A 27445-nucleotide genomic window follows, 5' to 3' on the forward strand; every position below is an offset into this window, starting at 1 on the left:
CAAGCTCTTAATGGCATAAGTTGAAGTCACACTTCTGTAAGGGAAATGGAACCTTTAAAGTCGGGTGAATAACAAACAGGGAATTTCACAAGAGCGGGTTCATATCAGGGAACATCACTCCCACAGACGAATACAGCCTGCTTCCTTTGGAAGAAACATTAAAAGAATAAGAGTTTTGTTGTAAGCCTTTGTTTTTAATCGCTGAAATATGTCAAGGTTAACTGCACCCACTACAGCAAGAGATTGAAATGATTCTAGATCTTAGCAAACAACAACAAGCAAGAACAAGTCCGTACAAAGATAATTTAACCTAAAAGCAGAGCATCTTTTAATGGAGTAATCCTGTTGCCTGTACATTACTGTGGCTTGTTTAGATAAGAGTAGATCTGTGGGTTCATAAGGCATCTTTGTAGTAGTTACTGTTGTCGGAACCCAGCGCACTTTCGCAAACCATCTCCAAACTACTCTATGTAGTAATTCTACACTTGATGTTGTGTGGCAGAAACGTGTGTCAGAGTCCAGAGTCTTTCAGAATATGGATTTCATCAAATGACTCACTCTCAGTGGCTCAACCCTCAACGATAAGCGTTTGCTCCAGAAGAGTGAAGCTTATCCGAGTCCAATAGTCTGAACACCAGGCAGAGTCAAGGGTCACTTGGCCAAGAGGCTCCAGGAAAACCCGATAAGGGTGTGGTTTTAGCACTTACTCTTAGAAGCAATGGTTGGAAAGCAAGGTCCACCATGTTCAGAACTCAGTAGTCTCGGTTCTTGTGTACAATAACATACAGTATTTTGGGGTTTTGCCATATGGCTTTCATTTTAAAGGCTCTTGTTCATCCATTACATGACCACCAGGGCTTTGTTGTCACTAGTGTTTGGGTCCATAGGTTCACGAGCCTTTGCATTGACGTTTCTGCACTTGTATCACGTTTACTTTCGTTTTTTGTCATTGTCTGTATGTCCTGGTTTCACTGTCTTCATGAAGAAGGCTGGCTGTCTGTAGATGTGCAGAGCCAGCAGCAGAGGGACAGCCATAAACAGCATATTGAGAGTCATGACCAGCCTCCATTCATCTTTAGGGATGCGGTAGGTGAAGGGAGTTCTGGAATGCACAGATGCTCCAATGTGGGCCCACTGTGTCTGGAAGAACGTGATATTTGTTTGTACAACATATTCAATAAGGTGCTGACTAATTAATGCTACCATTTTCAATTTCTGAGCATTGTATATAAAGTTATTTGCAAATGTCACAGTCAAAACATACAACTTTCATCAGTATTTAACATGTTTTTATCCATTTATTACAGCTGCCATTATTTCCCAGAGACTTGCTTCAAATTCCCAGAAATGGATGTGTCCAAAACTCCCAAACGAATCGATCACATTTAACGGTTTTGAGTCTGGGCTCTGGATTGGTCAGTCCTTAGTTCTAGGAACATAACCAGCATCTTTATCTGATCTGTTAATATTTTTTATCTGTATTTACTTTGGACTTTTTGCACAGTACTGTATGAACGTGTGTGGCTTGGTTTATTTACCTGAGCTAAGGCCCCTGCAAGGAGCAAAGTCCAGTCCAGCATCCATGTGCATCCTGGGATATTCAGCCCATAAATACATGCCATTAGCATGGGTAACGCATAGAAGAGGACAACCAGCATCTACAGCAGATTGGAACATGACAATATCAGTTTGTTTAGTTGTTGTCACAATTTAGTGTGCTTTCCCTCACTACAACACCTAGCAGGCACTGTTGAAACGTATTAGCTTAAACATCCATATAGAGAACGATAAGTACAGACAAAATATTCAGCTTTTAAACAATCATTTTAGGTCTTTGCTTTGGCAATGCCGGCAGAAAAGTCATTTCAAACATTTTAAACTCAAGAGTTCATCCAACTTTCAACATAAATAATCAGAAGGTGTTTGATTTAGACCAGAAAATTAGACTACACCCTGGAGGGAGCGCCAGTCCTTCACAGGGCAACACACACACTCACACATTCCGACACTTTTGAGTCGCCAATCCACCTACCAACGTGTGTTTTTGGACTGTGGGAGGAAACCGGAGCAGGACACAGGGAGAACACACCACACTCCTCACAGACAGTCACCCGGAGGAAACCCACGCAGACACAGGGAGAACACACCACACTCCTCACAGACAGTCACCCGGAGGAAACCCACGCAGACACAGGGAGAACACACCACACTCCTCACAGACAGTCACCCGGAGGAAACCCACGCAGACACAGGGAGAACACACCACACTCCTCACAAACAGTCACCCGGAGGAAACCCACGCAGACACAGGGAGAACACACCACACTCCTCACAGACAGTCACCCGGAGGAAATCCACGCAGACACAGGGAGAACACACCACACTCCTCACAGACAGTCACCCGGAGGAAACCCACGCAGACACAGGAAGAACACACCACACTCCTCACAGACAGTCACCCGGAGGAAACCCACGCAGACACAGGGAGAACACAACAACTCCTCACAGACAGTCACCCGGAGGAAACCCACACAGACACAGGGAGAACACACCACACTCCTCACAGACAGTCACCCGGAGGAAACCCACACAGACACAGGGAGAACACACCACACTTCTCACAGACAGTCACCCGGAGGAAACCCACACAGACACAGGGAGAACACACCACACTCCTCACAGACAGTCACCCAGAGCATCGTGCCGCCTTAGACTCAGATTGTAGATTTAATAATGTCATTACCATAACTTTGGGGAAAGCCACATTGTCCTTCAGATAAGGCTCATACTGGTAAATGTAGGTGAAGCAGATATCCAGCGCACATTCAAGAACAACCTGTAAAAAGGAACAACATAATGTTCATATTTAATGCTTACACTTTAAACCCTATTCATCTTAAGGGATATTATTTACTTATTTCTATGGAACTGCTACATGTTGTTATTATAGTTTTTGAAAGTGAAATTATTAAGAGAGTGAAATTATTAAGTATTGAGTGAAGCCTGAATAAATAAATAAATGTATTTACAAAGCCTCTGAACACAGTGAAGGCCATGGCCCCTAACAGACAGAGTGTGAGGAAAAGTTCTCTGGGACGTGACAGTAGTCCTTTCTTCTGCTCCTCTGCAACCTACAGACAGAGAGAACATTTCAAATGCTTTACTCATTCAGTTCTCTGCAAAAGCCAGGGAGCATCCTTGATTTATTTATTGAATGGCATTTAAGACTGAACTCTGGAGGTGCTGAAAAAATATCCCTGCAGGGTTTCTCTGATGAAGTCAAACCCCTGAGTAAGAATGGAAAATGTGATAAAGGCTGGGTATACAGAGTAGGTGCTAGAAAAAATGACACCAATGTTTTAAATTAATATATAATTACATGTATTTATTTATTTTCTTACAAAATTAAGTAAATGAAGAATGGTTTCTTACATTTCCACTGTGCATAGTTTACTTACATGTCGCATCCGTGATTTGAATATTTGTTAGATTCAAGTCCATGCCCTACACATCAGTTTCAGAATTGAACAGTAGCCCTGACTAGAATCTGTTTTTAGCTGGAGTCAATACAAAGAAAAGTCACCTTGTCTGCTGGGATGATTGGCAGATCCCTCGGTCTGTTATAAAGCTGTAGAGCAGCACACACAGACAGAATCAAGGAAAGGATATTGTTCCAAAAGGCTGGATAGATGGACTTGCCGTGTTTCCCTTGAATTAAAACAGGTAAACAACACAAATCACTGTTAATAAATTGCTTTACTGCTTTAAGAAATGTGTCATCTTTCGCTGAGACATTACAGAGTAGACTTGACTACAAACATAAGCTAATTCTTTAACTAGCATAGCGCCGTTCTAAAAAATATGTTCATTATTCTCAGATAGAATGTGTTTCACTTGCTCCAGGAGTGCTCAAGTATCTCACCTATGATGACACCTGGGATAAAGACAATGTGAGTGGTTATCACAGAACCAGCCCAAAGCAGACCTATACGCCGATATGGCGTCCTACACAGCAACAAAGAGAAAGAAAGAGTGAGTGAAATGTATTATCCTGAAGTACTGGCCCAAAACTCCCATTTAAACACCCTTCCCCTTGTCCCAAATGTAGACAATTAGCCAAGACATGTTTGTTGTTTTTAGTCTTGCACTGGTGTTATGATAATGTGGCTAACATAAAACGGATGCCCTCATTTAGACTTGAGTTGTGGTTTCTTACTTTGACATATTTTATTGATAACAGAATGTAATTCAGTGTTAGAAACCACACAACTACGGCTAGTAGTTAAGGTAGTAATGTAGCATGTAGCAATGTAGCATGATGTTAATTGTTGGCTACAAGCTTGGCTTACTTAATTACATTAGCATTAGTTCCATGAAACTTAAGAAGCATGCCTTTAGTTTAAATTAAGAAATATATTTTAATATCAAACAGTACAGAATACTTATACACTATAGTGAACATAAATATTCACTAATGTACAGCCATTCTCTCTCTCTCTCTCTCTCTGTGTTCCCATTAGCGCTGTGTGTAAATGAGATATTCACCCTTTCCTCATGCAACGGACAGCTGCTAGGAGAAGAACAAAGTGCACCACTCCGTTCCAGTAGTTCATCATGATGCAATAAGCTGTGTTTAAATATGGTTCGCCCTGTGCCATAAAAAAAAAACAGTGAGAATATGATATCATTTCTTTTAGCATTTTGATAGCTTATAGTACCTGTGCTGGGAGGGAGTCAAGATGCATCATAAGACATATGCAATTTAAAATACAGTTATATATTATAAATTAAGGTCCAGTAATGGTATTATAACAAATAAAATCTGGCTTTAATTTTTGGCACTGAATGTTATCTATAAACTAAAATATATCACTATTTAAAATTGCTCAGACATAGTTCTTGATAAAGTGGGCCATGACTAAAATTGCAGCTTTTGCTATGTGATTATTGCACATTTTCAAAATGTGATTTTGATATACAAACTGATTAATCTTGCAGCGCTAATTAAGACAGAGATCTTTTAAATAAATTTAAAGGCAGAGAAAGAACAAAAAAAAAATAATAAAATGATTTACATAAATCAACACAAGGATTCATGGCAAAAAATACAACGTAAGAAAAGTATGTGATGTATGTCGTAAACATGTTTGCATGATCAAGCATTTACAGAAACTGATGTGTGTCATCCTTGACTCTACTCTCACATCTGATTTTCATGTTGACTCCATAATAAAAACCCTTTTGACCTTCTCACCATTGCAGAAATCTGTCCATCTCTTTCCCAGTCTGCTACTGAAAGCCTCATCCCTACATTCATCTGCAACCACATTGATTATTGCAACATGCATCTTCTGGAGGCCGATCAGACTTGCTCCAAGCCTCTGGAACTCTCTCCCTCCACAAACTCTCTATCACTATTCACATTCAACCTTAAACCACGTCTGTTTTCTGTTGCATATAACCACTCTCTTTCCTGAAACCTATAACAGGCCGATCCATGTTATTACACCTCGTGTTTTGTACTGTGTTCTATGTTCCTTTCATTTTGTTTGACTGTCAGATGTCATTCCCATTGTAAACAGCATCTTTGAGCCATTAAAAAGTGCTTTATAAATGTCATTTATTATTATTCCTACTATTATTACTAATATTATTATTATTTGTTTTTCATTTTAGCTAATGCATTTTAGTGAACTTATCATGACAGCATTTATGAAAGTGTTCTGTGTATTAACCTTATTAATGTAGAAGGCTATAAAGCCTTTGATGTAGCCATCCTGCTCGAGCGCAGTCGTGAGGTCAGCCACGGAGGTGAAAGAAAATACCGCAAATACTGAAATAGAGATAAAGCCATGGTGAGAAAATGACCACAATTAGGCCTTAGGCATGAGCTTTTTTTTCCCTCTACGATCTTTCCATCAGACCAACCTCTCCCCTTGCTCTCTTCTCTCTCGGTGCTGTACATTTTTCTCTCTTTCCTTTCCTCTCCAGCTATTGATTTCTCTCTCTACAGGAGTTTATGATGGCCCGTGGCTATGTAGTTGAGGCTAGATTTTTATCATGAAGAAATAGGGCTGCTTTTCCTGAATGTCCGCCCCACAGTGCTGGAAAGGGCACTTCCTAATGTTTAAGAATAGCCTCAGCAGGCCCTCGTTGCCCAGTAAGGTTGGCAGAGGGACATGGATTAGGACTGACAGCCAGACAAACAGAGGAGAAGGCCTGAGAGAGCCTGAGGCCTGGATGCTGATTGATTACTGTGTGTTGTTTCAGGGATGGTCCAACAAGAGGTGAGCAGACTCCATTACAGCTATAGGTCCAGGATTAAAGCTGAGCTTAAAGTTCATTTTTGGGCATGAATAGTCAACCCCCCCCCCCCCCCCAACCCCACCCCCACCCCCCACACACACACACTCACAAGCACACAAACACACACAGATAACAGTATCTCAGTATGATCAATGTGTTGTGGTTCATAGTTTCGTTTGTTTAAATAATACAAAGAAGTATTATATTGAAGGCAGAGTAACAGTGCACTAGTTACAGGGTGCAGCTTACTTTTATAGGAACAGTAGGTAGTATTTTTACTTTAAAATTACAGATCAAAATCACTGAGATGCTTCACTGACCTGTAAAAGAGAGAACAGCGCTTCTATTATTTCTACTCTGGGCTCGGCACTGCAGAAAATGCACTATGTAACTTTTGGAGGAGGGTAGGAAACCACCCCTCTGCACCATCCCTGCAAACTTAATTTCAGGCCAGTGTTGTAAAAGTGAATTACATTGTGCAACAGTAGGGGGAGCCCAGGAGCAAAAATACCAAACGTTACCTAGTGTTCCTTTACATAAACTAAATGTTCCAGCTTTCGGTTTTCATATTTTGGAATACACTGCCGTAATAGAACTATACAGTGCAATATAAGTCATAAGCAAATCCTTTTTCCAGTGTTATCAGTTACCACTGAGCAAAAAAACTCTACTATTTACCCAACACTATCTACCCACTTACCGTAGAACAGAGGATCCACTGTCTTTTCATTTCGAACACACAGGTAGGCCATGAAGAAAACAGTAATAAGAATAGCTCCTTCAATTCCCAGTATAAGCAGCGGCCTGAGTAAACACACACACACACATACACACACAAAACAGTTAGTGATGATGTCTAGAACATCAGGCCCGCAGATAACTGTACCCAACTTATCTTTGAGAACACAGAGAGCATTTTGTCAGAATTGCGTGCAGAGGTCAGCCCCTCTAATTATCTGTCTTTTTTAAAGTTTCTCTTTACAATGTCTGCATTATGGAGTGATTAAAGTGTCAGCAAATCATTCAAAAAGGTCTGCTGTGGAATGCTGTAGTTTAGAGAAACCCACTGAGTCAGAGTTGTTCAGAGTTGGTAAGAGGTGCTGGGTTGTTCTCACCTCACAAAAACATGCACAATTTCAGATTTAATCCTTCAGAAAGACTGCTTGCAACACATTTTTTTAAATTATACATACATTAAAAATAAATAAAAATGCGAGAACACTCTGTAAAACATTTTGGTTAATTTACTAATCACACTGAACCAGGAACTGACCTAAAGGTTACATTTGCAAAAAAACTGAAAAAAAGGCTATTTGACACAATGCATCATGGGTAACATGTTTTTTTTTAATAACAAACAGAGGAATATTTAATAATTGTGCTATAAAATATTAGTAAACAAACTGAACATTGAGTAATCTGTTATCCTCAAGAATCTGAATGAAGAAGTTGTTTGCCGAGGCCCTTTTTTAAGAACCTCAGTTCTGAGGACGGTGGGACAGAACAAGAAATGACAAGGCAAAATAGGACAACATAGGAAAAGGAAACTCATGCCATGTGAGATAACATTTAAAGCATCAGTGTGTGGACCCCTAATAAAACAATAATTAGCCAATGAGGTTTCAGATGCGTGGAATCTGGAATATGCTTGGAATACGTTGGTCCATTACAAAGGGTCTTTAAGTCTATTGCAAAGATATTGAAGAGGATGACTTACGTTAGCAATGAAGAGAAATTGTTCACTGCATAAAGCACAAACGGCGCTGTCATAGACAGGACAAAAACTCGTATCTCCAAAGGGAGCTCCATCGTCCTCCAAATCCGTTAAAATAAAAGCAGCGGGGGATTCTGTCACGGAGAGAGACTCGGAGTCAGACGGTGGGAATTGAGACTGGAGTCATGTAGGGCGCCTTGTGCATTTAACGCGGAGGGCACCTGTAGAAAGAGTCCTGACGAGCTGCTAACACACTGATGTGTGAGGCATGAAGATGGGGGTTATAAAGCCTTTCAAAGTCCATGAACTGTGGAACTCCAATACATTTTATTGATAATAAGCTTGTGTAATTACGAAGAGTATCCAGAGGGGGGCGCTAATATAAAAGCACAGCCACATTCTTTTTTTCTTTTTTTTTTCTCACAAGGCCTTTTCTGCTGTCTTGTGCCCATGGGCCACTGTGGTGAAGGAGCACATCAGCTTACACCATTAATTGCAGATTAGTCGCCTCACATTTGACTAAAGCATAGTTCTAACTTATGTTATTACATATGTAATACACCACTGGAATTCATTCATTATTTTATGCTCAGAATAGCACATTGTATTCGATTTGTGTGTTTTACATGGAGCAGCTTTGCAGCCTTCACAAATAAAGCAGAGAGAAAGTCTTTTGTGTTGCACACTTCACTACAAAACAAACCTCACTATAGCAAATATTACTGAAGTGAAGGGGGTGTTATATCTTAAATAATGAGAAGTAACACTACAAGCTGTAAATCACAGCGGCATATATTTGTATGGGCTATTGTCTTAACAAATCCAGGTGTCTATATTGTTTACATTGCATATTTTTTTTTCAGTTTAATTCATATGAAAAGATTCAAATTAATTGCATTGCTTACTAGCAGAAACATTATAAAGGAGCCTAAATGTATATTAGTACCAGGCAACAAACTAGTTATCAATGTGCAAAAATGTGACAAAGTACAGTGAATATTACCTATATATAAGTTAATACAAAAATACACAAAGTATATGTAGTAGCTAAAGGACAGTCAAAGAAACAGTATTCTATTACTCTAGTAATTAACTATATATTTAAACAGAAAATATATTAAGAACAACATGGATTTACATTCAGTTATGCTTTACATATATAGATTATGAGTTAAGTGTACAACAGGAGTGAAACACACAAAGTCCATGTAGATGTTTGCAGCTGTGTTTTATTAAAATGTGAAATTACACGGATAAATAACACAGTTGTGCTGTTGGTAGGAATGATGATGACAGTGGTAATGATACTAATGAGGAAACCAATACAGTCACGGGGAAAACATTAATCTTCAGAAAGATTGATCCAAGATCCGGCCACACCACCTATGTTTTTTGGTTATTTTTAACCAAAAAAATAAACTTATAGAGTAACTGGAATCTCGTGGGGAGCAGTCAGATCATTGTTACGTGGGCAGTAGTGAAGAGCAGGAAATACTCCCAACAGGGGGATGAGGGGTCGCAGTCACCAGGAGTGTGTGGACCCTTCCCCCTCAGCCCAGTAGTTCCGAAAAGAATTCATTAGAATAGAATACAAATAGTATAATTCGAACATACTCAGGGAATCATACAGAGAACAGGGGTAAAACGGCTATTCTTTGTACGAACTCTGGAAAGTACTTTTTAACCCAGTCCAGTTTCTTTACTGTCAGTCGAGTTTAACTGAAACCGAAGCTCAGCTGAACGGCGGCCGTCGAGCTCGTGACGTCGCCAACGCCAGCGGAAGATTCCTCCTTCCTAAATTAAGATGGCGACGTCGACCAGGAAGTGAGATAAACAACCGTGCCAAGAAAATAAGAGAAAATTATAATGGCGTAAAAGCTGTAGTTTTACACGAACCGATTATCGTGGAGTGAGAAGAGACCCGGCCCGCGGGACAAAGAATGGCGGGAAAATGAGAGTGAGCTGCGCGTGGTGAGTGTTCTCTTTATGTGCGCGAGACTCAGAGACGGTGTAGCTCGAGCGAATGCCGTTAGCGATAGAGCTAACGACCAACTAGCAGCTAGCCGAACAAACAATAGATTACGGCCTCTTTAATAAACCGGCTCGGTTTACGGTGAAAAACAGCGGTCGACGCGGGTGACAATATAGACGGTTCGTTTAGGGCTTTTTGGTGTGTTATAAACGTCTTATATCGTTAAGTTAAGGCAATGAAGCGACTGTGGAGACACTAGGTAAAACATTCGAGGTTTCATGTTTCACGGGTGAGCTCGTTTTTTCTTTAAACCGGTGGCGTTTAAAATCCAGCAAACTTAATATCCAGTATATCTGTTAAACGTCGGATTCCTCGGCTCGCTACACGGGTTAAAAAAACTAACTTTATTGTCACCGTTAAGAGTTAAAGGGCCCGTACCGTGGACCACCAAAATGTCCCCACATTTTATGTAATGGATTAATTTGATATAATTTTTTTTGAATAACAGTTACATTTTTACAGATAGTTTCATATAACAACACTATAGAAACTGACAATTTTTAATTAATAATGTTTTATGAGCAACCAAAACACATCCCAATCATTTACACGTAACCTTATTCGTGCTTACAGCAATCCTCCGCCCGTCTACATTTATGCTATATAGAGTGTTTCAGATAAGAGTTGCTTTCTGAACAAGGACTACTACAAAGCAGTCGTAAGAGAACTTACGTACACACACCAGGCTTTCAGGAACAGTAACCAAACCTGCCAAGAGATTAATAAAATAGCTGGAAATGGAAAATCAAAACTGCACATAACATGACCTAACTGTTAAATATGGACTGCAGAGGATTAACACACATTTTAGGTATTAATGGGTTTGTTTGTTGGTTAAGTTTATCTTTACTGTTTCTCCTAGCACTCTGATCCACTCACCACTCTTTTTCTCACCTGCCATATATATTGTTTACTACATTAGAATAACATGAATATAACTCAAGTTCTCATAAATTTGTGTTTTGTTTCTGTGTGAATTTAATCTCTGTGTTGGTATTTGCCTAGACAATGGAATGGCTGTATCTGGTTTCACATCAGTGCAAATAGTTGTAAAACATAGCCTTCTCAGTTTTGGTTTATAATATTCTCTCTCTCTCTCTCTCCCCCTCTCTCTTTCTCACTCTCTCAGAGTCTGTCTCTTTTTCATTCTTGTCCCTCTCCTCAGAGAAGATTGGGAAATGATGAAACTTTTAGCTCTCGTAGGCATGTTGACTGGTTCAGTCACCATGCTGCTGCAGAGAGCCTGATGCCCATTCTCGTCACATCTGCTGTTATGGACCCGGAGGACTTCCTGCACCCAGAGGGTCCTCAGCTGGGCAGCCCCAAGTACAGTGTGCCCAGTCCTCCACTACTCAACACCATGGAGGTACCGCATACCTTCCCCCTTCTTCATGATTTTCCTAGATGTTTTCAAACTGAACGACTGATAAAAATGCAGGGACTAGCCACCTTATAAAAAAGGTCTAATGTGTTGAATCTCAAGATAATTGAAAGAGATAAAATACTGTTTCACAACACTTGCACAGATTTTTTTAAGCTTGCTGAAAAAACAGATGAATTTCGAAACATGGCCTTCCTCTGCATTCTCTATTTAAGCTGGACCATCCGTGTCTTAGTGTAGAATAGTTTCAGTCTTTTTGAAATGCAACATTTTTATGACTGATTTCAACATTTATTAGCCAATTTCTTTTAAAAACAGAAAGTAAAACTGTTCCATGGTTCCATTGCTTTCCTGAAGCACACACTGTGTCCTAAATGAATATGCAGCTGTAAGGCATACAGGCTGGTTCACCTTACGTGCGGGACATGTGCAAACAGCATTTAAATGTAGTGCAAATGTCACTTTCAATTCTCTAGTTGAATTGGTTCATCCTGTTATAGGTAATTACTGACTATCTCTATCATATATATATATATATATATATATATATATATATATATATGATAATGTGTGTGTGTGTGTGTATGTCTGTGTGAGTGAAATTAAAAAAAAAAAAACAACCATAGATCATAAGCCTCATCGTATTTCCTTATCCCCTCGATCCATTCCAGGGTCACGCTGGCATCATTCAGAGCAGACGTCTCAGGCCCACACAACTTTCTTTAGCCCCAGTCAATTATAATTTTCACAAGATGCTCCCAGGTGTCTTTTCTTATCATTGCCTGTTTTCCACAAAATGTCTTTAGTCCTTTTGTCTTTCTTTCTTTTTTTTTTCTTTTTTTTTTTTTTTTAGATGTTGCAGTTACTTTCAGCTTTCAGAGTAGAGTCGTGTATCTACTCTGCCAGTAATGGTAACATTGCGTGGTGACTTCCCTCACTTTGTGGCATTTTGGTTGGTTAGTTGGTAAACCAGCTTCAGGGATTCACTGAACATTGTGCACATGTGAAGTGAAAATAATCACGGCCCAAGGCCACACTGGGTGTTTTTGACATAAGTTGTTTGTTCATGGGTATTTCCATGTTTTTGTGAAATAGCACCCCATTTCAACTAACGTTTGAATGGTATGAGGTGCTATCACAGTTGTTTGACTCCATTCCCAAAGAGTTTATGAAAAACGTGATGTTTGTTTCCTTTTTCTTCTCCAGAGTCAGATGCTTTCCGCTAACTCGTGGCAGCCCTTCTCCCAGCAGCCTCAGTACAACCAGCACTATACTATGCAACAAACTGGGAGGTGAGGGATGACTAAACACTTCTTTCTCATCTCGTTTTCACTCTCTCTTTCAGACATCCAGTCTGATGTAAGATAAGTATCTTAGACATGCAAAAAAAAAAAAATATTGAATATGGAATAAAAAAAATAGGATTTTTGTTATTTCACTATTACAGATTAGAATACCCTGTATTAGCTAATTAGTAATGTTTGTGGACACACAATATTGTTCAAAATGTGTTGTTCATAATGAGTCATTGTGGTATAACAATGCAGTTTGTGGAGTTTAGCGTTCAAAGAGCTTGACTTCTGAACGTGCACAGACATGCACATAATTACGTGCTTCTGTCTGACATGGATCTTTTGTTTAAGAGCTCAGTGGCTGCTCTCCCTCACTGAGACGCCATGTGCAGAAACACTAAGGCATTTTCAGTACTTCTCTTAGTAAAAGTTAGTACATAAAGCAGAGAAGTTTTAAAAGCCACTTTTTTCATATACATTTAGCTTTAGGTCTGTGTCTGCAAAATTTTTGCTGCTGCTGCAAAACAGCATGGTAAAGAAATACCTGCTTCGTTAGCCGTACAAAAGTATGTAAGCCGTATGTAAAGCCTTAGTAGTTTACTCCTATCCAGTTATCTTTTCTGATACTTGCATTAGAACCACAAGCATCAGCCAAAACAGAGTTTTTTTTATTTGTTTGTTTTCTTTTCAATGCTACTAAGCTTTTTATAATTTTATTTTAATATCGAAACACTTCACTCAAACTCAACTTTGCAAATATGGTGCTAGTACCAGGCTTTGTGAATTTGTGTTGTCAATCACAGCTATAACTTACTGTACAGCTTATCCAGTAGTGTCATAACATTGTAATAGTCACCTTACACCTGTCTAAGCATAGTTTTGTTGATTTTTATTTATTTATTTTTTTTTACTTGCTTTTCTTTATTTCTCATTTACATTTTATATAAATATATTTATCTCATCTGTGCATTCCTATTATTTTCATGATGGTATATGTTTCTTCAATTAATTTAGCAAGTTATTGGAAATGACAAACCACAGACACTGAAAAAGGAAACCAGAATAGGTCATAGAATAATTCCACCTACAGGCTTATTTTTCCTCCTGGTTTGAATCTTATTAGCCACATTTATTTATTGTCTATGAATTTGTGTAATTCCTGTGTGTCTTGTGTGTAACTACATGGTGGTGATAAGTTATAATACTTTTATTTTTTTTTCAGGAAAGCAAAATTAGTTTACATTTTTATCATTGTACTCAACATTTTTACCTATGACTTTTAGGCAGTACCAGCCTAACTCTACACCTGTGGATTTTTTCAGCGACATGGACTTCTCAGACCTCACATCCATCAGAAATGGAGACTTTGCACCGGTAAGTTTCTGTCTGATCCAACACAGTCACTGGCTTAAGATTTAGGCTTAGATTGACCGTCTGATGTATGTTCCAAAATTAGATCACCACAACTATTGTAATCTTGCCAGTTACACTCTAATTTGCTGTCCACAGCACTGTACATGCACTTTTTTTTACTATTGTTTATCAGTCTGGTGAGATGCAAAGTTATAATTATCAAAAATCAGTTTCCTGTTTTGTGCAGCATCAGAGAAGTGAGCCTTAAGGAGTGAGGTGTAGTCAGAATATTCTCCCACACTTTGTGTTACCAACAAAAAATTTTCTTAGCAGCAGTCGAACCACTTGATACCTCTGTGTTTATCAAGGGTCTCTTTTTATTTTAGATTTAACATGCTGTTACTGGTCCTACAAAAAAAAAATTGAATACTAGTCAAAGCAGATAGTCTTTACCCTGTGGGACAGTTAAACCTACTAAAATGTTTAATTCAGCAACAAATCTCGCTTGGACTATGGTCAGTGGCACCAACTTGTTGTTTGGGAAATATGGGTAATCATCAGTATTTGGGCAGCGTGGTTCTCTGTTGTCCTCATAGAATATTTGAAATAAATACCAGATCTTGCTTTTTCTCTCATGAAACAGGTTCAAGAAAATGAACCCAGGTTTTTATCAGCCAATTATAGTGCTTTTTTCCACTGTGTGGAATTGGTGCATATTCAGTTTCTTTCTTTAATGCTGGACACATTTTAATATGGCATATTTCTTCAAAGTGTTCAGTAATGTTTATGCATGACACGTATTTTGTGGTATACTAAAAATTCACGAATAACCAGTTATGTGCAGTTTCAGTTTTAGGCTGTTAACTATATCTCACTTAGACAGGAATAGTTTTACTCAGTATTGAAGTTATTAAACAAGGGGTAGTTGCTTGAATACTTTGTAGAATGTAGACTCTGTTTAGGATATGCAAACCATTTACTCGGTCATTGGTTGCGTTTTATAAAGGGAAAAAAACTCAGCTTTTAATGTAAGATTAATATGTGATCTGGAGCCTTCAATATTGCTTTCTGAAGTAGCACAAAATAAAGGCTTCCAGTTTCACTTTCCTTTTGAATGTTATCATTCCTGCTTTCAATGTTGCATAGTAAAATTATTCTTCTGAACTCTGTATTTGTAATGCAATGGTTTGCAGCTCTTAAGGTGGCTAACAAAGCTGAGAGACAAGTGGGCATAAAGTCCTTTCATAGGTGAATCATTATTCAAACGTCAAGAGTTCCTGAATCGAATGCACTCATTCTTGATGTAGGAAATCCTGGCTGTTTGAATGTTTGAATGTGCTTGTTTGAGAGACAGTTTTTGGAACACTGCAGCTTTAAAGTGGAAATGCTCAGTCATAACATTATCTGCTTACTTCACCCATAATTTTCATAGTAGTGTATTAACAGCATCACACAGTTACATTAACAATTTGAACACCTAATTTTTTACTGAATGGGGGGGCTTTAATAATTACCGTAACACTAATAAGATTTATAGATAGGTCCGATAGGTGAGAGAAGTAGAACTTCCTGTTAATCAGCTCATCATTTTGAAAGTTGATTTTTCCGCTTTCCTTTCATTGATTTATGTAAGTTAACTGTGATAAAGAGCTTTTTTTTAAAACCTGTTAGGCAAATATTTGCATTGTTGGAAGTAAAACATCATGGCCATGGAAATATTGCGTGACACTGCTGATAAAAGCACTTATGTTTTATATTTTCATATTGGATATTTTAGCAGAGTAAATCAAACATGAAATATGAGATACTATAGTCTTTCAACATGTTTGACTAAGTACATAAACAGGATGCTTCATATGCATAACTGTTGGGTGGATAAAATCTATTTACATTCCTTGCTTCATATGATTTTTATGATTGTCATTTTAATTAATATATAAAACATTTTTACATTTTATAAGTTAAAAACAACAACGTAACAGCAAAATCACAAAATCACTGAGCATTCGTAGCTTCTGATCGATAAATCAAAACGTTCAGGTAACCTCATACTTCATGTCTAAGGTTATGACCACTTGAAAACATTGCTTGCATTTCCAGGTTAAAAAAAACCAAACAAACAAAAAAAAAAGAAAATCAAATGGTGTGTTATGATGGAGAAAATAACATTCTGTAGAAGTTGTGGCATACTTCATCACATACTGGACTCAGCACTGATAGCTATGGAGACGGTGTTGTTTGTTGAATCTTTCACATCACCCCCGTTTTTAAACCAACCCTTTATAACTGATAAACAGCCTTTACTCAAACTGCTTTTAGGCCCAAACCTTAATTTGGAGAAACTGCCTATTTGTACCTTGTCAGAAGTACATAAAATATCCTCCAGGGCAGTGGTCGATTCTTAGTAAAGCACATACGGTAAAATTAGGGTCTGACTGCCAGTAATCTTGATCACCCTCCAACAAAAGCATCATTTCCTGAAAGGAGACCCACCCCCAACACTCTCTTTCTCTCTCTCACACACACACGCACACACGGAGTTATCTGTATCTGATAGTTTCCTTCTGAAACTCTTACCTGTGGTTCCAGTTGCGTATTAGGGCTGAGTTGTGCAACTGCACCAGGATACCAGGTTGATTATTTTAGTTTAGATTTGAGACATTGCTATGCATAGCTGAGGCCTCTGTAGTGAATAGCAGTAATGGAATTATTCAGAGTTAATTAGCTGTTTTTCAGTGGCTGTGTTTAGCTTATGCATTAAGGTATCATTTGGTCTTTTGAGTTCATTTCCCATTGGGATGTTTGGTGTAATGCCTAGACTGCACTTTTGGATTAAATACTTTACAGAGGTGGGACGTCCACTGCCTAAGGTATTGCATCAGTTGTTTATTACTCCATTGCATAGAAGATGCTTATGATTAATGGTGAAGCTTGATTGATGCTACAAGATACCAGATCCAACAAAATCTTATTTGTTTTCCTGCAGAGAGAAAATTGTTTTGTTTCTCATTTGATAATAAAATTGTAGTGATAACCAAACCTTTTCCAGAGCAGTATATCAACCATGAAAACTTGTAAGTTCTAATGTAGTTTTAATCCTGTATTAATCACTTCTAGACACATACAATAATGAACAAGTCTGTAGATTTTTGTATTCTAAGGGAGAGGTATTTAAATGGTGTTTTCATTTTTGTAGAGAAAGCCAGTGGTCATTTATCAGATGATGTCCCTTCCAGAATTTAGTCTTTTGTGTGCACTCCTGTTGTACACAGCCTATTGCCACATAATGGTGATCGATTCTAGATATTGTGACAAATGTTCATATTCCAGTTGAAATGTACTGCAGCTTCAAGATAGGATATTGATTAGTTTTTAATCTACACTTTGTATGCGTTCTGATAGTTAAATACAATTCTTTCTGTCAGCATTTCACACTTAGCCACTGCAGACAGGCAGGTGTTATTTCCCCGTAATTTAGCCCTGAACATGTTTCATCTCTGCCAAATAGCTCACCGCTTTCTTGTAAATGGGAAATGTATGTTATTGGATTTTTACAAAGGAAGTCTTTTTTTTTTCTATTTACGTCACCATCGTTTGTCATGATTTTTTCTTCTTTCTGTGCTAAAATGTGAGTTTGAGCAGTTTTATAAATCCTTTAACACCTGCAAATTGTGGATTAGGGTGACCGGATTGAAGAGGAAGTGTCTTCCATTAGCATGAGTCAGAGAGCGATTGCTGCTGGATGTTAACCATGGCTATAGGGAGAGAAGGGCTAATGTCACCCAGGCAGCATGCCTTATCTCCTTCATGCAGACCCATATCCAGTTTGGTTTAGTCTCAGGGACCACCGCACAAACATACACAGTCCAATCACATGCCCTTTAAATTACACTGCAGGATTTATTATTATTCAGAGAGAGTGCACTGTGATTATGGTGTTGATTTGTGTGCTTATCTTTGTGCCCTGAATATGTTTATAATGAGGTGCTTTAATATTTACTTTTTTCTGTTTCAAATTGCTATTAAGTACAAGTTATTATATTTTAATCAACAGATGAAGCAGGAACCTAATGGAATTTAATGGAAAAAACACAGTAGCCTCTCTCTGTATGATATCTTACAGTATTTAATAAGTATTGCTTTTAATACAGCTGCCTCTATTTTCTTTTTAATCAGTAAACTTGCTTTGTGCTTTTTAAAAGAAATTCTCAGGGAATATTCTTTTGAACCTCCAAAGTTAATTCTGAGATATTGGTTACATTTTCTGCTTCTCAAAATCCAAGTAATCCCAAACATATTTAGTGATATTGAAGTGAGGATTCTAGCTGTGGCCAAGCCATTGTAACATTAATTGCAAAACACATGCCTTCAGACCCATATTGTTGATCTATCTGCCTTCTTACACTGGAAGAATAGACATAAGTCTTTCACCTTTCAAAGATGAATGCTTTGGTGTGATTTTATTCCAGTTTTGGAAGGTGCTTTCCTAGATATTATTTTGTGTCGCATTTCCATTTACTACATTTAGAAGTAGATTTTCTTCTGATAAATAAGTATGACAAATATGACTTAAATAAATGAAGGGTGATTTCTGACTTTTTCACAGCAAAGTGGTCTGCATTTATTTATTTATTTATTTATTTTATTTATTTATTTTTTTTTGCTTTTACTTTCTCAGGTCATTAGGTTACAAGAATGCACTGATACAATAATTCAGAACCATAGCAATACCCATTTATGGCCTTATTGTGATTCACATTACTCACACTACACACCATATTTTCTATGTAATAATCAGTACAGCAGTGCTGTCTCTAGTTATCTTGTAAGCCCACATTTGTAGAAAAGTATTTTGATTGGGTATATTATTTTATTTTATGTGACCATAAAGACCTGTTTAGAGATTGTATTTATTTGTTTTCTTTTGACTGCTCAAAAAAAGTTCAGTTTTATAGTTGAGACATTGCCAATGTACCCAGATTCATCTGTGGCTTAATGCCGTTCTGTCAGGAGAAGCAAAGGGAAAGAGAATGTGAATCGCCATCAGAGATTCCAGGAAGAAAAATCATTCCTTGAGATTTACAGCAAATACTTTGGATGCCAGCCATGTCTGAAGTCATCTTTCATGTCTGTGTTTATTTGAATGAACCACCAGTTTTGTTTTTATGGTGCAAATATATGGGTGTGTGAGCACTTTTAACTTAGAAAGCAAGTCCTCAAAATGATCTGGACCAGATTTAACTTTAATTTCACTATTAAAAGAGATTTTTAAAATACAGTTTTAGCTTAATTTGTCAGAGTAACTTAGTTTTCCATAAAGGCATTTTGGTTCTTACTGTGTGTTCATTTTACTCATGGTGTACTCAGCAAAATAAGTTTCTTTTCTTTGCTATTCTTTCACACTCTCTCTTTTGTGCCCCACCTACAGGATCTATCGTGTATAGATGAACTGTCCAACACATCTCTCTTCTCCTCTCCACCGGACTCCCTGTCGGAGTATAATGACCCTTCTGGTTTAGAACTTAATAGCCAGCCCCCTTTGACAAGTCAAGGCTCCATTTCAACACCATCATTGTGGGAGACGCCTGGGCACAGTCAGAAAGAGGTAGACACAAATGCACAGACCCTCTATCACTTACTTATTAAGAAGAATCTATCACCATACACCCGGATCTCTTACAGTCCATGCTGTTGTGTTTAAAGAGTGAAAAACTAAAATACAAAGATTGTGCATGTCAACTCAGTTCTGAATATTTGGCAGTTTGGCAGCACTATGTGATAAGAGTCGAAAATAAATAAATATATATATATAATTGGTGGCTGCAGTAAACAAAAGCAGTAAACATTCAAGGCTATACAGATTATTAGATTGTAGATTCAGTCTAAAATCTGTATAGCCAGGAATGTTTACTGTTTTGGACCATTGTAAGCAGCCATCAATGGAAAAAAAAAATCAACTCTTTCCAAATGTTCAGAACATATTTTCCTATGAACATTTCATTAATATGACTTTTTTTAGTCATCTGCTTTGAATTCAAGTGACTGTTGTTATTGTCTGTTGTTTCATGCCACCATTGGAATCTCAGTGTTCTTTATTGACTACAGACTTGGGTTCTGTTTCACATTGATTGATTGATTGATCAATTGATTGCATTGCTGTCAGTGCATATTTATACATTGCACCTATGTGTACCCTATAATTGGAATCCAGGCAATCCACAGTGGTTAGTAATTGGTTATTTGTTGAGAGGCTTTCATCCAGTTAATTTTTTGTATTTGTTATGTGTGTGTTTCATCCATTTTTCCATTAGTTGGTCCCATCAATTCCACACTTCACCAGGTTTTCAGGTTTGAGCAATCTGGACGAAATCAGTGCCATCCTGAACAGCACACAGTATAAGGTAGCTTAGAAGCCTTCATTTCACCGCATCTTTGATTTCTAGGCGGTTTTTTTTTCTTTCCTCTCGTCAGATTACAAGAAATCTCTCCTGTTTCTCTAATGCTCATTCACTCACTCCCACTTTGTGGTACTTTGTGTAGCTCCCTGAAGTTTTTCCACCACCACCACAACCACCACCACCTCCACCACCTGAAGAGGAAGAGGATGCAGACGTGGAAGAGGCAGAAGAGCTTGGTCACATGGACACGTACTCTGAATACAAGCCATCCAAGTGTATGAATGCATTTGATCATTTTTAATGCCGAATTAAAACAAATTTTAAGTTGTACAACAACACACTGGGCAGATTACAAGAGATAATTATTTTTGTATTCAGAACTTTCTCAGCCATGGCCAGTTTTTCATCATTTGTACTAGAGTAAATATAATTGAATATAACAAATACAATACAAAGACAAATAACAACATTTATAATACGAATATATGGACAAGGCCATGTTTACTATTGAAAAGACTTCTCATGGATAATCTCTGTTGCAAAAATAATGTGACCTCTGTCACTTTTAGCTAATTTATATTTACTTGTTTACTCTTTTCAAGATGTTTCGCGTATGAAGTAAATACTACATGCTTATGTTTATCATGTCTTTCTCTGTATATTTGCAGCTACCATTGGAATCTCTCACCCGGACATTGTAGTGGAGACTAGCACACTCTCTAGTGTACCTCCCCCAGACGTCACATATACTCTTTCCATCCCAGAAAACGTCATCCAGACTGGTCTGCTGTCTGCTTTGCAGCTTGAGGCCATCATCTATGCTTGCCAGGTACACAGACCAGCCACAACAGTTCATACACCACACTAGCCATTTTTAAATCTATTAATTATTTATCCTTTCAATAATCTGTTAAATTGAAGAATAATAGCCACGTACACACCTTTTATCTGATTAAATTCCTCAGTTGGAAAGTTTATGTATTTTCTGCACATGAGCCAAACTTGTACAAGGCAACACACACTTTTACTAGAATAGGGCCTCTAAAGATGTGTTCTGCAGGTGCAAGGTAATCTTTCATCAACTTGCATATATGAATTAAGCATTATGAATGACTGCCATGACATGCCTTCAGTACCACTCTCTCTCTTGTCACCTTTTTTGTGAAGGGGTTTTGTAGAAAGTTGCTGAGGTGTAATAAAGCTATGTAACCTTATTCCAGAGGAGGGAAATTTTATTTTAGGGCAGTTGAACACAGAAAAATATGAAACTGTTGGGTGCCAGATGTGTGTGCACGACACCAGTCTATAAAATAAAATAAGCAACTAAAAACTCCTCTCAGTCTCATTGAGACTGTATTCGTACACAGTCCTGTTGTTCTGGTAACGTGTATAATGAGTGGTACTTTGCTCATGGTCTTCATTTTGAATCACATTGCTTAATAGCGTGCAACTAAATGGAGAATTTTATCAGATTTGTGAGTAGAGTGTACAGGTAAACACCTTAATCTTGATCAATAATGTGAATGAATTCAGTCTATTTGGAGAACATTTTTATGTGTAAACATTTGCCCCTGAGAACAATTCACTGTGTATTAATACTTGTGAACTGGCCTTAAGATTCATCCTTTGGTTCCTACAAAAGCTGGTATATAAAAGTTAAGAATGGCTGGCTTTTCCTCATGCCAAGTTGTGTAAGAGCTACATCGAGAATGTAAAACACATTTTTGTATCTAAAATGAAGTTTAGCATAATGGTCCAACCATAGTCATGTACAAACAGTGTTTTGATGTCTCGTTCCTCTCTCAGCAACATGAAGTGATCCTGCAGAACAACCAGAGGGCAGGTTTTCTGATTGGGGATGGAGCTGGTGTGGGGAAGGGCCGGACTGTGGCTGGGATCATACTGGAGAACTATTTAAAGGGAAGAAAGAGAGCCCTATGGTAAGGCCTTTCATATTATTTAAATCCTCATTGCAAAACTATGCCCCTCCCCCATAACACACACACACACACACACACACACACACACACACAACTCTCCTGGTAACTTCCACTTTGGAAAATCAATGCTACAGAATACGTGAATGTCCTTAAAGTAACTTCTAATTTTTGTATTTAACTTTCACTAATATTTCGCTCTTTCAGATTTATTCAGCATTATTACAATACTGTTGTTTTCAAAACAAACACTGTCACTGTAAAATAAAATAATCAACTAACCAAAGCAGAAACTGAAAAGAGTCCAGGGCTGAAAAGTAACTGAAAGAGTCCAGGGCTCTGGGTCAGAATTCACCTCTTGTTAAAATCAAATGTGAAAATATAATGAAACTCAAAGGATTTGTACAGCTGATTGTATGAAACACGTTTTTATAGAGCTGTCTGTAAATATAATCTATAAACTGTTTTCCTTCTTTTAGGTTCAGTGTGTCTAATGACCTGAAATATGATGCAGAAAGAGACCTCAAGGACATAGAGGCCCCTAATATTCCTGTTTTTGCTTTAAACAAGGTGCCGTGCATTTTTATTAAATAATGCTTGCTTTAAATATAATTGAATAGAATTAAACAAATGATAAAATGAATAATATTAAATTAGATTATACTGAATTTTTTTCTGGTCCTGTAAACTCTTCTTCGGAGATGAGGTTTTGTACCAAATGAGAAAATATGTATTACTTGGCAGAATTATCATGTGCTGTCTTTATCGTCTTTTTTGTAGTAAATTTGTGTTGTTGTTTTTTTGTTTTTTTATTTGTGTTAGATTAAATATGGAGATACAGCTACCTCAGAGGGCGTCCTGTTTGCCACATACTCAGCACTGATTGGAGAGAGTCAGGCTGGGGGACAACACCGCACCAGACTCAAACAGATACTAGACTGGTGTAAATCTGATTTTGATGGAGTCGTATCCTTGCTGGCTTGTAATCCTAAAGTATTGAGATAATGCGTGTTTTTAACTCCTGATGACGGAGCCAATCCTTGCTGTGCCACTTGAGCCTGCATGAATAAAACTTTTGCCTTGACATTTGACCCCTCTCAGATTGTGTTTGATGAATGCCATAAAGCCAAAAATGCAACGTCCACTAAGATGGGCAAAGCTGTACTGGACCTGCAGAACAAATTGCCCTTGGCCAGGGTTGTCTATGCTAGTGCCACAGGTGTGTAATTGGACTCTTGGTTCCTATTTAATACAAAATATGGCACCACACACATATATATGGGGAATTATCAGCCATTGCTTCTTTCAGTTTTGAATCAGAAAGACACATCAAGACAAGCCTTTGTTTGTTAAAGACTATATATTAAACACAATATACAGTAATAACATGTTTACTAAGTTATTGGTTCATGTCAGTCCTATCTTCATCTTCTCTGTGGTTGTTCAGGTGCCTCTGAGCCAAAGAACATGATCTATATGAGCCGGTTGGGTATCTGGGGACAGGGCACACCCTTCAAGACATTTGAGGACTTCCTGCATGCCATTGAAAAAAGGTTTGTCCTATTTAAAATAACTCAAGTTACTTTAATTAGACATGACATGTATTCTGTTATGTGGAAATGCATGTTAATTAAGTGCTGGATGTCTCTATGTTTACTAGAGTTGAATCGCTTATGCATAAGTCATTACAAGCAGCTGCCATTGCAAGTTTGGTGCCAATCAACAGCTATTCCTCCTTATTACTTACAGGGGCGTAGGTGCCATGGAGATAGTTGCCATGGATATGAAAGTCAGTGGCATGTACATAGCCCGGCAGCTCAGCTTTTCTGGTGTGTCGTTCCGCATCGAGGAGATCACCCTGGATGAGGAGTTCAAGGTGGTCTACAACAAGGCTGCCCGTCTGGTGAGGGATTTTCAGTTGACACAGCATAAACATTGATATATTTATACTCTAGGAACATATGGCTAGGCTTTTCGGAGCTAACACGTCTTCAGACTTTCCAGTACAGCAGTGCTGAAACAAAGCTAAAATTTGTATAAAATATATCTGGACCATTTAATATTTTCATAAGAAGAAAAATCAGTTACTGCGTTTTCCTGCACACCAGTGATTCATTAATATTCTGAATTTGTATAGAATTTTTTCTCAAGCGAATTTAACACTATATCCTAACATTTTATGCCATTATAAACTAAAATGCCCTCAATATAGTATGTTATGTGAACTAACTCATTCCTTCAACATGCTTTTTCCTCAGTGGGCTGAGGCTCTGGAGATTTTCACCAGAGCAGCAGACATGCTGGGACTGGTTTCACGGAAGTCCCTCTGGGGCCAGTTCTGGTCCTCTCACCAGCGCTTTTTTAAATATCTCTGTATCGCCGCCAAAGTGCGCCGCCTTGTGGAGCTTGCTCAGACTGAGCTGGACCATGGCAAGGTGAGACAATGATAAACTGTCTTAACTCTTTCTGTTGATAAGATCTTTGAAACATAACATCATAACATGTTTGGAAAGCTAATCCAGAGCTTTCAGGATGAATGGGTATATTGAGGAATTTAAAAGGGTTAATCTGCCTAGATAGATAGATGGATAGATATTGTAGCCCATTTGTATTGATGAGCTCTTTTGCCTCAATACTACATCTTTTTGTTAAAAGTAAATGTGTTTCAGGCACCTGAGTGTCCTAGGACTGCCTCTGTACTTACAAGAGCACAGTTCAATTCCAAGTGATACCCGGGGAGTAGCTGGGAGTCCTTAAGAAAACACAATTGACTTTGCTCACTGGGTGGTTGGCATGGTTCCTTCCCATCCCTCATGCTTTATCACAGTCAGCTGATGTGACATACCTAGGCAGGCTGCTGTCTACTCTAGCACCTTGAGCTGTCCAGTGATGTTGCATTAGCAGCAGTGCCAAAAGAACACTGTGGTTGACATCAAGTGTCTCATAAGAAGCATGTGCTTGTGTTGGTGGGAATGTGTGTAATGGAGAGTTTGTCTAAAGGGTTGGAATTGGACATAATTGGTAATTGAAAGTTCAACAAAAAGACAAGGGTATAAAAATATGAAAAAAGGAAAAATTTCCTTACTCTGTGTGTGTGTGTGTGTGTGTGTGTGTGTGTGTGTGTGTGTGTAGTGTATTGTGATTGGGTTGCAGTCGACTGGCGAGGCCCGTACTCGAGAGGTTCTAGATGAGAATGATGGACACCTAGACCGATTTGTCTCTGCAGCTGAGTGAGTATCTTTCTCTGATTCCTCTTTATGTCCTTATACTACCTCCACTGCTGGCTCTCCACCAATTGTATTCTTTGGTAGAATGCATATTTATTATTTTAAATAAACCAGGCTAGTAACATGGAGTAGTTTTAATCTCAGGATTCAAGGATATAGTTCCTCCAAAGTTAAGCTTACATGGCTAAAATCAGTGAGTGATGGATGTATTAATCATTTATAATTGTTACACTGGTCTTGTGCCTTGGCCTCATTTCAGGACAGAGACAGATGTTTTTTTTTCAATTAATGATATATGTATTCAAGAAACAAAACTCTTAAGTCTGTTGGGTGAATTCTGGTTACTTTTATAATAATCAGTTGTGTCAATGTCTTCTCAGGAGCCCATTCTACAGGGCAGATAACTGGTCATTACTAGGTCTTAGCAGAACAGCTGCTGAAAGGAATTATCATTTAATAAGCACCATACCCTCCATATAATCAAAATGTGTGTCTGTCACCATACTATTACAGTGCATTGCTCTGCCACATGAGAGATGGCCAAAACCAGTCAACTTTAAGTTCCCATTGCAAGCACAGGGAAATATAAATTAAACCTTTGAGGTGCATGGAATATAGAACCATTAGAATATGGATTTACATTTTGGCTGGGGTCATACTGTGTTTTTGATTTTGTATGTTGTCACAGCATAATATCAAGCTCATAAACCTGTAACTTCTCATTACAGTACCTTGTCTGTACATTGCTTGTCAGTTTTGTTACGAAATCTAAAAGGTGTCAGGAATTATCACTTCAATCGCAGCATGATATCTTCTTAGACTTCCCCTTACAGAGATTGGTCGCCCAGTTGCTGATGTCCCTGCATTAAACACAGTGTAGTGGTGTTTAATGTTAGAAAGTCATACATGAAATCCTTTTTAAATATGTAGAACAGAGTGTGCATTGATAGTTTGAATCCTGATTGATCATTTGTGCTTTTAATTTTTCAGTGTGAAACTGTATTTGTCTTGCAGTTGGTCTTTTATTGAATCTGATATTATGTGTACAGTATTTTACCATCATATAAGTTTTAAAGTCAATACTGCCACCTGAAGTTTATTCTCCAGTGGATCATAAGAGACACAGGCCTTAGACTAATATAAATAGACCTTGTTTGTAATTGAGTATAATTAAATGAAACATATATATATATTTTAAAGTATTAACAAACTGATATTAATTGTAAATGTGAACAAATAATTAGGAAGACCTTATAAATATGAAGGTTTATATGGCATTAAAAAAGAAGCATGGTAAGGTTGATTATTTTTTATTATGTATTTATTTATTTATTATTTTGTTTCCTTCAGGGGTGTGTTTCAGTCTTTAGTTCAGAAGCATTTTCCATTAGAGAAACCGAAGAGAGAGAAGACTGCTGGAAGTAAGAGAAAACGTAAGGTCCCCTACACTCTGACAATGGTTTAGCCTTTTTTTGTATTGTTGGACAATATAATTACATTATACTTGCTTTTGCTTTGTTGTCACTAATAGTAATTTCTTCTGCTGGGGATTTTGTAGGAAAGCCCAGAGGTCGCCCACCCAAATTTCCAAAGCACTGTGTGGAGGTGGGAGGTGTTATTAAAATCAGTGATGACTCTGATACAGACTCTGAGGACATAGACAGTGATTCCAACTCCTCCCCTGAGTCCCTGCTGGATAATGATGATGTTATCTTTGTTAACCACATCAATGGACCTTCTGGTAAGTTGACCTCTGTAAGGGCAGATTTTTAGTTTAATTAGTTTGGTAAGAAATAACAAGAGTA

General features: G+C 38.0%; 2 protein-coding genes across 7 annotated transcripts in view; one reads left to right on the forward strand and one right to left on the reverse strand.

Moving 5' to 3' along the window:
- Nucleotides 1–264: 264 nt before the first annotated feature.
- LOC136679641 (transmembrane 6 superfamily member 2-like) lies at nt 265–8121 on the reverse strand. The gene is made up of 10 exons (XM_066658284.1): nt 8024–8121; nt 7007–7110; nt 5736–5833; nt 4546–4649; nt 3923–4005; nt 3584–3708; nt 3030–3131; nt 2744–2836; nt 1539–1658; nt 265–1140 (listed from the first exon to the last, which is right to left on the reverse strand). The coding sequence occupies exons 1-10, from the start codon at nt 8113–8115 to the stop codon at nt 931–933; spliced, it is 1131 nt and encodes a 376-aa protein (XP_066514381.1). The 5' UTR covers nt 8116–8121; the 3' UTR covers nt 265–930.
- A 1659-nt stretch (nt 8122–9780) lies between these two features.
- The window catches only part of LOC136678260 (protein strawberry notch homolog 2-like), a 29420-nt gene continuing 11755 nt past the window's right edge, over nt 9781–27445 (forward strand). Inside the window, exons 1-18 of one of the 6 annotated variants that reach the window (XM_066656240.1) lie at nt 9782–9991; nt 11182–11418; nt 12640–12725; nt 14009–14099; nt 19507–19683; nt 20390–20479; nt 20619–20751; nt 21145–21305; nt 22283–22416; nt 22893–22983; nt 23236–23379; nt 23515–23632; nt 23861–23966; nt 24163–24316; nt 24672–24848; nt 25546–25643; nt 26991–27073; nt 27199–27381. In XM_066656240.1, the coding sequence (XP_066512337.1) occupies nt 11299–11418; nt 12640–12725; nt 14009–14099; nt 19507–19683; nt 20390–20479; nt 20619–20751; nt 21145–21305; nt 22283–22416; nt 22893–22983; nt 23236–23379; nt 23515–23632; nt 23861–23966; nt 24163–24316; nt 24672–24848; nt 25546–25643; nt 26991–27073; nt 27199–27381 (2146 nt within the window). In that variant the 5' untranslated portion in view covers nt 9782–9991; nt 11182–11298. Of the gene's footprint in view, nt 9992–10132; nt 10282–10765; nt 10864–11181; nt 11419–12639; nt 12726–14008; nt 14100–19506; nt 19684–20389; nt 20480–20618; nt 20752–21144; nt 21306–22282; nt 22417–22892; nt 22984–23235; nt 23380–23514; nt 23633–23860; nt 23967–24162; nt 24317–24671; nt 24849–25545; nt 25644–26990; nt 27074–27198; nt 27382–27445 lie in introns of those variants that run through there. The other 5 variants (XM_066656244.1, XM_066656241.1, XM_066656242.1 and 2 more) reach the window with 5 other exon arrangements.

The sequence above is a fragment of the Hoplias malabaricus genome, chromosome Y (genome assembly GCF_029633855.1).
Source record: "Hoplias malabaricus isolate fHopMal1 chromosome Y, fHopMal1.hap1, whole genome shotgun sequence".
NCBI classification, from domain to species: Eukaryota; Metazoa; Chordata; class Actinopteri; order Characiformes; family Erythrinidae; genus Hoplias; species Hoplias malabaricus.